Consider the following 9443-nt stretch of genomic DNA (forward strand, 5'->3'; position numbering starts at 1 on the left):
CTAAGGCTGAGCACTTCCCACACAACGATTTTAGGCCAAGTACTACTGCAAGTAACAGTGTGGAAGCTCAGATATTTGAGATTCAGGTAAGTATACAGTTTAGATCAACTTACAAATTGGAAATATGCCATAGTACATTGGTTGTAGAGGTTGAAGATTGGACAAAGATTTTTGGCTCCTGGGCGCTCCTGCTATTTTAAAAGAATAAAAAATCACACTTGTGTGTTTCAAAAAAAAAATAGAAAAGAAATCCTGGTGTAGCCAATGCAAAATTTCAATTTCAAATATAAAATATTCTGAGCTACATAAAAATGACAAACGTGTGAATCTGAATATGCATGTTTCAAATCTCCAAATTTCAACAGATTTTATCTTTTTTGTGTAGCCTAAAATATAAAGAATTTCATATTAAAATTTTACACGCTTGTATGTCACGTCATTTACTATATCAATATTTATTTTTAGATTTTTTGAAACTATATATATGATTTTCCTTTTTTAAAAAAACAGCAGGAACACTGGTGACCAAAAGTCAAAGACACTTTTACTTGAAGATTCTCCTCAAGTATGGAACCTACATGTAGAACCGAGCTTTCAGTTAACTGAACTGAGATCACGAATGAAGGCGACGACAACGGTGATGTCGTCTGGCTTCCCGCCGTGGAACTCGACCCCGGCAGCCATCTTCTGGTACTCAGTGCTGATGGGCGAGTCTTTGGTTGGGCTCCGCGACATCTCGTACGCGATGCCGGCGATGACGTCCGCCATGTTCTTGGGTGAGTATCCCTGCGCGGTGCCCATCCGCACTACCCGCTCCAGCTCCTCGTCGAAAACGTTGTCAAACAACCCATCCGTCCCGGCCACCACGACGTCCCCGTCCCTCACGGGCATCTCCCCGACGTCTGCCTCGGTGATGCTGTCCCCCTGCCCGGGGGAACTGAGCTGGAACGGGCAGTTGTCGAAGTAGGTCTTCTGCTCCCGCGAACGGTGCACGATGTTGCCGCCCCGGAGCACGGCGAAGGCGCTGTCGCCGATGTACGCCCACCTGAGCGTCGCGCCGGCGAGCGAGAGGATGACGGCCGTGGAGGCCCCGGACGCGGCGGCCGCAACCGTCTCGTCGTACGCCCGCTCCAGCAGGGTGTATGGGCAGACGGGCGTGCCGGGGTCGATCGCCAAGACGTGCATGAGGGCGCTCGTCATGAGCCCGCGCGAGAACGCGGCGGCGTCCTCGCCGAGTTCGCGGTACCCACCTACGCCGTCCGCCACGCCAACGACGCCGGCGTCCCCGTGCCCGAAGTGCGCGTCCTCGTCGTGGTCCGGTAGATAGCAGGAAGCCCACTCCATCCTCAGCACTTTCGCAGCGTCGTCGTCGGAGGTCGAATCGAGAGGCACTTCTTCGTGGAGTTCTCCGGGATCGTTGGCATCGGCGTCCTCGGAAACGGGTGGCGGCGGCGGCAGCACGGAGTCGGCGAAGCTAGCGACGCGGTCTTCCTCTCCTGGTGCTGGCGCGGGTGAGACGCGGTAGCCGAGTCCGAACGCGACGCGGAGGGCGTCGGGGGTTCGGTCGTCGATCTCGCTCAGGGTTTGCTTGATCTGCTCCAGCTTCTCCATTGTGGCCCTCCGCTTCCTCTCCGTGATAGCTCTCGAGGCTGTCGCTAATACTCGCCTCAAGTATACTCGCCTCAAGTTGATAACCCACATACCGTGGCCCGCAGATCGTTTTGAGGCGGTTATTAGAGTCTCCTTTTCCGGGATTATATGAGTTTGAAGTCTGAAGTACCTATACGATACGGTCACTTAGTGGGGAGACTGGAATTTGAGCCCAATGCGGTATCAGAGAGGCGAAGCACTTCGGCCTCCCGTGAGCGTGACGAGTATTTTTTTTATAGGAAAGGCCACCACGGCAACTTTATACTTTAGTCGATTAATTGCAGCGTTCTATAAGTTTACTCACAATACAACTAAGGGCTCATCTACCCAATTACAAGAAATTTTCGATTCAAAACAAAACCTAGCTGAATTGGCATTTTATGGAGACTGAAAGTGCCAACAAAGATCAAATTTTTTGGATGGAAGGCGCTCCATGGAATGTTACCAAGAGTTGGTATTCTTGCTTATCACATCAATGTCCCTTATGCAACCAAGTAGTTGAGGATGTCTCTACAAAAGAGTGAAACAAATCTAGCGAAGCCTTGGACTTGAGGCTGCTGTTGGATAGATCCGGTTCTGTGGTATTTGAAGAATTTCTTAGAAATTTAGTGAAGAAATCACTGGTTCTTGCACAATTTATCTTGCAAGAGACAATTATTGTGGCTGCATGGTATATTTGGTAGCAACGTAGATAAGCGGTGAAAGTGAAAACTGTGGCACCAGTTACTCTGACGGTGAACTTTTGTTAATCGGCAAGAAATAAACCTCCAAAATTTAGTCCTTGGTGTAAACCACCGTTGAAGCAGTACAAGCTAAATACAGATGCATGTTACTTTCCTAATGGACTTGGTGCGGCAACAACAGTGTTAGGAACATGCTGCCACGATGATTTTGCTTCCCAAGAGGGCAGACGCGGCGGCGACCAAGGACTATAGGCCCATCAGTCTGGTTTACCTCTTTGCCAAGATAGTCACCAAGGTTCTGGCAACAAGATTGCAACCTAGGATGGGTGAGCTCGTCTCCCCGGCACAGAGTGCTTTCATCAAAGGACGGGTGATTCATGACAATTTCACTTTCGTCCGGGGTCTGGCTCGCTCCTACTTTCTAAAAAAGAACTCCGCATTGCTCATTAAACTGGACATGGAAAAAGCTTTCGACAATCTATCATGGGACTTCCTGCTTGAGGTGCTCGAGGCGAAGGGTTTTGGACAGCGTTGGCGCAACTGGATCACGGCTGTTCTGGCCACGGCCTCCCCCAGAGTACTGGTTAATGGGGAACTAACGGAGTTGATCTGGCATCGCCGGGGACTGCGCCAGGGAGACCCCTTATCGCCGCTGCTGTTTGTGTTAGCTGTTAGATGTATATATCTGTCTATTGTAGTTTCCCCATATGCTAGGGGGCTTTCTGCATATGTGCACCTGTACATGTACTATATATTGTGGCCTTTGGCCCCCTGGTAATACAACACGCATATTTCTCTAACATGGTATCAGAGCAAAATAATTGATCCTCTAGTCTAGTACGTGTTCCGGCCGCGCCGCCCGATCTTCTCCGTCGCCCGATCTGTGCGTGGCCGCGCTGCTCCCCGCCCCCGCTCCGTCCTGGCTGCTCTCCACGCGCGTGGCTGCTGAAGCTCCGCCTCCCCCGCAAGCCGTCGTCCCTCCGCCGGCCGTCCGCCTCGATCCCCGCGCGAGGCCGTCTGCTCCGCTGATCTCCGTCCGCCCCCGTGGCCGATCTCCCCGATCTACGCGTGGTCCGCCGCCCGCCGTGCTGCTCCCGGCCGCGTGCTGCTCCCGCCCCCCGTGCTGCTCTGCTCCCTCCCCCCGTGCTGCTCTGCTCCCGCCCCCCGTGCTGCTCCCGGCCGCGTGCTACTCCTGCCGCCCGCCGTGTGGCCCGATTCTCTGTCTGCTGAGATCGGATCGATCGGATCGATCTCCTGCTCTCCGTCGCCCGTCGCCCGTCCCGCGCGTGGCCTGCCCCCCGATCGATCTCCCTGCTCTCCTGAGATCGATCAGGGGGAAGCTTCGTCCTACTGATGGTGATCCTCTTCCTGATCCCACCCGTTATCGCCATCTTGTTGGGAGTCTTGTTTATCTTGCTGTCACTCGTCCTGATATTTCTTATCCTGTTCATATTCTGCATACATGAACATTGTCTTTTATCATATTAAGTTCTCACATATTTGAATATATATGATGATAATACCATGTTTTAGAATGATTTATGGGGATTTACCAATTATTTCCTTTATTTGATTTATTACTCTGCAGAACAACAAAAGTTGTTTTGTGTATTTTTCACTTTCAGAGACCTATACGGAGTCAAATTGACCTGTAATTTTTGGAGCGTCAGTTTTTCATCGGGAGAAGCACCCTGAGACCTGGAAGCACACCTGGATAGCCTTGAGGCCTAAAAGAGCCCATGTGGTGCGCCCAAACATCTATGGCGCGCCACTTGACCTCTTTCGGCCACCGATCGTCTAAATTGTGTGATCTTTTCGCCCACCAACGTATTTTGACCTAAAAATCAGTATATATAGCCTCAAAGAGTTATCGGGAGGAGAGCGTCGCAGAGAGACAGAAACACAAAAACGGAGGCTGTACCAGAGAAGATTGGAGGGGGGAAATAAGTGAGCATAGCTCATTCGGTTAGGAAAGTGGATGTATGATGCGTGTAGTTGACACGCCCGTTGGGAACCCCAAGAGGAAGGTGTGATGCGCACAGCGGCAAGTTTCCCTCAGTTAGAAACCAAGGTTTAATCGAACCAGTAGGAGTCAAGAAGCACGTTGAAGGTTGATGGCGGCGGGATGTAGTGCGGCGCAACACCAGAGATTCCGGCGCCAACGTGGAACCCGCACAACACAACCAAAGTACTTTGCCCCAACGAAACGAGTGAGGTTGTCAATCTCACCGGCTTGCCGTAACAAAGGATTAACCGTATTGTGTGGAAGATGATTGTTTGCGAGAGAAAATAGTAAAACAAGTATTGCAGCAGATTTGTATTTCAGTATAAAAGAATGGACCGGGGTCCACAGTTCACTAGAGGTGTCTCTCCCATAAGATAAAAGCATGTTGGGTGAACAAATTACAGTCGGGCAATTGACAAATAGAGAGGGCATAACAATGCACATACATGACATGATAAGTATAGTGAGATTTAATTGGGCATTACGACAAAGTACATAGACCGCCATCCAACTGCATCTATGCCTAAAAAGTCCACCTTCAGGTTATCATCCGAACCCCCTCCAGAATTAAGTTGCAAAGCAACAGACAATTGCATTAAGTATGGTGCGTAATGTAATCAACAACTACATCCTCGGACATAGCGCCAATGTTTTATCCCTAGTGGCAACAGCACAACACAACCTTAGAACTTTTCGTCACTGTCCCAGGTGTCAATGCGAGGCATGAACCCACTATCGAGCATAAATACTCCCTCTTGGAGTTAAAAGTAAAAACTTGGCCGAGCCTCTACTAGAAACGGAGAGCATGCAAGATCATAAACAACACATGTGTAATAACTTGATAATTAACATGACATGGTATTCTCTATCCATCGGATCCCGACAAACACAACATATAGAATTACGGATAGATGATCTTGATCATTTTAGGCAGCTCACAAGATCCAACAATGAAGCACAATGAGGAGAAGACAACCATCTAGCTACTGCTATGGACCCATAGTCCGGGGGTGAACTACTCACTCATCACTCCGGAGGCGACCATGGCGGTGTAGAGTCCTCCGGGAGATGAATCCCTCTCCCGGCAGGGTGCCGGAGGAGATCTCCCGAATCCCCCGAGATGGGATCGGCGGCGGCGGCGTCTCGGTAAGGTTTTCCGTATCGTGGTTTTTCGCCTCGGGGGTTTCGCGACGGAGGCTTTAAGTAGGCGGAAGGGCGAGTCGGGGGCCGGACGAGGGGCCACACCATAGGCGGCGCGAGCCCCCCTGGCCGCGCCGCCACGTGGTGTCGCCACCTCGTGGCCCCACTTCGTGTGTTCTTCGGTCTTCTGGAAGCTCCGTGGAAAAATAGGCCCTGGGTCTTCGTTTCGTCCAATTCCGAGAATATTTCGTTACTAGGATTTCGAAACCAAAACAGCAGAAAACGGAACTGGCACTTCGGCATCTTGTTAATAGGTTAGTTCCGTAAAATGCACGAATATGACATAAAGTGTGCATAAAACATGTAGGTATCATCAATAATATGGCATAGAACATAAGAAATTATCGATACGTCGGAGACGTATCAAGCATCCCTAAGCTTAGTTCTCGCTCGTCCCGAGCGAGGTAAAACGATAACAAAGATAATTTCTGAAGTGATATGCCATCATAACCTTGATCATACTATTTGTAAACATATGTAGTGGATGCAGCGATCAAAACAATGGTAATGACATGAGAAAACAAGTGAATCATATAGCAAAGACTTTTCATGAATAGTACTTCAAGACAAGTATTAATAAGTCTTGCATAAGAGTTAACTCATAAAGCAATAAATCAAAGTAAAGGCATTGAAGCAACACAAAGGAAGATTAAGTTTCAGCGGTTGCTTTCAACTTGTAACATGTATATCTCATGGATAATAGTCAACATAGAGTAATATAACAAGTACAATATGCAAGTATGTAGGAATCAATGCACAGTTCACACAAGTGTTTGCTTCTTGAGGTGGAGAGAAATAGGTGAACTGACTCAACATAAAAGTAAAGAGAATGGTCCTTCAAAGAGGAAAGCATCGATTGCTATATTTGTGCTAGAGCTTTTATTTTGAAAACATGAAACAATTTTGTCAACGGTAGTAATAAAGCATATGAGTTATGTACATTATATCTTACAAGTTGCAAGTCTCATGCATAGTATACTAATAGTGCCCGCACCTTGTCCTAATTAACTTGGACTACCGGATCTTTGCAATGCACATGTTTTGACCAAGTGTCACAATGGGGTACCTCCATGCCGCCTGTACAAAGGTCTAAGGAGAAAGCTCGCATTTTGGATTTCTCGCTTTTGATTATTCTCAACTTAGACATCCATACCGGACAACATGGACAACAGATAATGGACTCCTCTTTAATGCATAAGCATGTGGCAACAATTATTATTCTCATATGAGATTGAGGATATATGTCCAAACCGAAACTTCCACCATGAATCATGGCTTTAGTTAGCGGCCCAAAGTTCTTCTCTAACAACATGCATGCTCCAACCATAAAGGTGGTAGATCTCTCTTGCTTCAGACAAGACGGACATGCATAGCAACTCACATGATATCCAACAAAAAATAGTTGATGGCATCCCCAGAAACATGGTTATCGCACAACAAGCAACTTAATAAGAGATAAAGTGCATAAGTACATATTCAATACCACAATAGTTTTTAAGCTATTTGTCCCATGAGCTATATATTGCAAAGGTGAATGATGGAATTTTAAAGGTAGCACTCAAGCAATTTACTTTGGAATGGCGGATAAATACCATGTAGTAGGTAGGTATGGTGGACACAAATGGCATAGTGGTTGGCTCAAGTATTTTGGATGCATGAGAAGTATTCCCTCTCGATACAAGGTTTAGGCTAGCAAGGTTATTTGAAACAAACACAAGGATGAACGGTACAGACAAAACTCACATAAAAGACATATGGTAAACATTATAAGACTCCATACCGTCTTCCTTGTTGTTCAAAACTCAATACTAGATGTTATCTAGACTCTAGAGAAACCAAATATGCAAACCAAATTAGCAAGCTCTAAGTATTTCTTCATTAATGGGTGCAAAGTATATGATGCAAGAGCTTAAACATGAGCACAACAATTGCCAAGTATCAAATTATCCAAGACATTTTAGAGTTACTACATGTATCATTTTCCAATTCCAACCATATAACAATTTAACGAAGAAGAAACTTCGCCATGAATACTATGAGTAGAGCCTAAGGACATATTTGTCCATATGCAACAGCGGAGCGTGTCTCTCTCCCATAAGGTGAATGCTAGGATCCATTTTATTCAAACAAAGCAAAAAAAAAACAAAAACAAACCGACGCTCCAAGCAAAGTGCATAAGATGTGACGGAATAAAAATATAGTTTCAGGGGAGGAACCTGATAATGTTGTCGATGAAGAAGGGGATGCCTTGGGCATCCCCAAGCTTAGACGCTTGAGTCTTCTTAATATATGCAGGGGTGAACCACCGGGGCATCCCCAAGCTTAGAGCTTTCACTCTCCTTGATCATATTGCATCATGCTACTCTCTTGACCCTTGAAAACTTCCTCCACACCAAACTCGAAACAACTCATTAGAGGGTTAGTGCATAATAAAAATTCACATGTTCAGAGGTGACACAATCATTCTTAACACTTCTGGACATTGCATAAAGCTACTGGACATTAATGGATCAAAGAAATTCATCCAACATAGCAAAAGAGGCAATGCGAAATAAAAGACAGAATCTGTCAAAACAGAACAGTCCGTAAAGATGGATTTTATTAGGCCACCAGACTTGCTCAAACGAAAATGCTCAAATTGAATGAAAGTTGCGTACATATCTGAGGATCATGCTCGTAAATTGGCGTAATTTTCTGAGCTACCTACAGGGAGATAGACCCAGATTCGTGACAAGCAAAGAAATCTGGAACTGCGCAGTAATCCAAATCTAGTACTTACTTTTCTATCAAAGACTTTACTTGGCACAACAAAACATAAAACTAAGATAAGGAGAGGTTGCTACAGTAGTAAACAACTTCCAAGACACAAATATAAAACAAAAATACTGGAGTAAAAACATGGGTTGTCTTCCATAAGCGCTTTTCTTTAACGCCTTTCAGCTAGGCGCAGAAAGTGTTTCTCAAGTGTTATCGAAGGGTGGTGCGTCAACCTTACCTTGGGCTTTACCCTTACCTTTCTTATTGTTTTTCTTTCCCTTTGGTTTAGGAAATATATGATTTCCCCCTGGTATAGAGGTGAATTTCAGAGTGCCTTCTCCCACATCAATGACTGCTCCCAATAGTTTCAACAGGGATCTCCCGAGTATGATTTTTCCTGTTTCAATAACAAGATAATCAATGGATATTGTTCTTCCAAGTATGGTTGTATGCACACCTGCAGCTACTCCCTTAGGAATTATAATAGAGTTATCAATGAGAGTTATTTCTTCTCCTCCTTCATCGACTCCCCAAAGTTTCAAAGATTTATAAATGCTTTCGTGCATAAGGCAAAATTCATACATAATATCACGAGTAGGGCATGAAGAGTTCGATCACCGATAACAATTTTAACAAGCAGGATCCCACAATGAAAGTTCGGAGTTCACTAAAACTTGATCAAGACGGTTACGAATGTATCCATAATTTTCATTTAAGCGAGATGCACTTGTCTCAAGAGTGTTTAATCTATTATGAATGCTCGATAAGGGCTGAATCAAAATTATTAGCCGAATCATGTGACGCAACCAACTTCTTTATGGCATTAAAAGCTTGATCCCCATTGCAATGGAGGAAATCTCCTCCCACTAAAGTATCCAAAGCATATCTATAGCGAACCATAAGACCAAAATAAAAATTACTAAGGAGCAAACTTAGAGTCATTTGAGGTTCAGTTTCACGATAAGAAGTAAAAATTCTAGACCAAGCATCCTTAAAACTCTCCTCATCCCCTTGTTTAAAAGTGAAGACTAATTCTTCAAAGCGAAGAAGTAACAGTGTTCAGAGCTAGACATGGTAACAAAAGTAACTAAATATTTTTTTGTATTTTTAATATAGAGTGCAAGACAATAAAGAAAACTAAATAAAGT

The 9443-nt window shown here is 45.4% G+C and overlaps 1 protein-coding gene across 1 annotated transcript; it reads right to left on the reverse strand.

The window, feature by feature from the left end:
* Window positions 1–594: 594 nt before the first annotated feature.
* LOC124690272 (putative protein phosphatase 2C 24) lies at window positions 595–1611 on the reverse strand. Its single transcript, XM_047223674.1, has one exon. It carries the CDS (start codon window positions 1609–1611, stop codon window positions 595–597), a length of 1017 nt encoding a protein of 338 aa, XP_047079630.1.
* Window positions 1612–9443: the final 7832 nt, after the last annotated feature.

The sequence above is a fragment of the Lolium rigidum genome, chromosome 2, assembly GCF_022539505.1.
Source record: "Lolium rigidum isolate FL_2022 chromosome 2, APGP_CSIRO_Lrig_0.1, whole genome shotgun sequence".
Classification (NCBI taxonomy): Eukaryota; Viridiplantae; Streptophyta; class Magnoliopsida; order Poales; family Poaceae; genus Lolium; species Lolium rigidum.

Bases quoted from the DNA above. Each gene is read 5' to 3' on its own strand.
- LOC124690272 (XM_047223674.1), bottom strand. From the start codon at position 1,611: ATGGAGAAGCTGGAGCAGATCAAGCAAACCCTGAGCGAGATCGACGAC.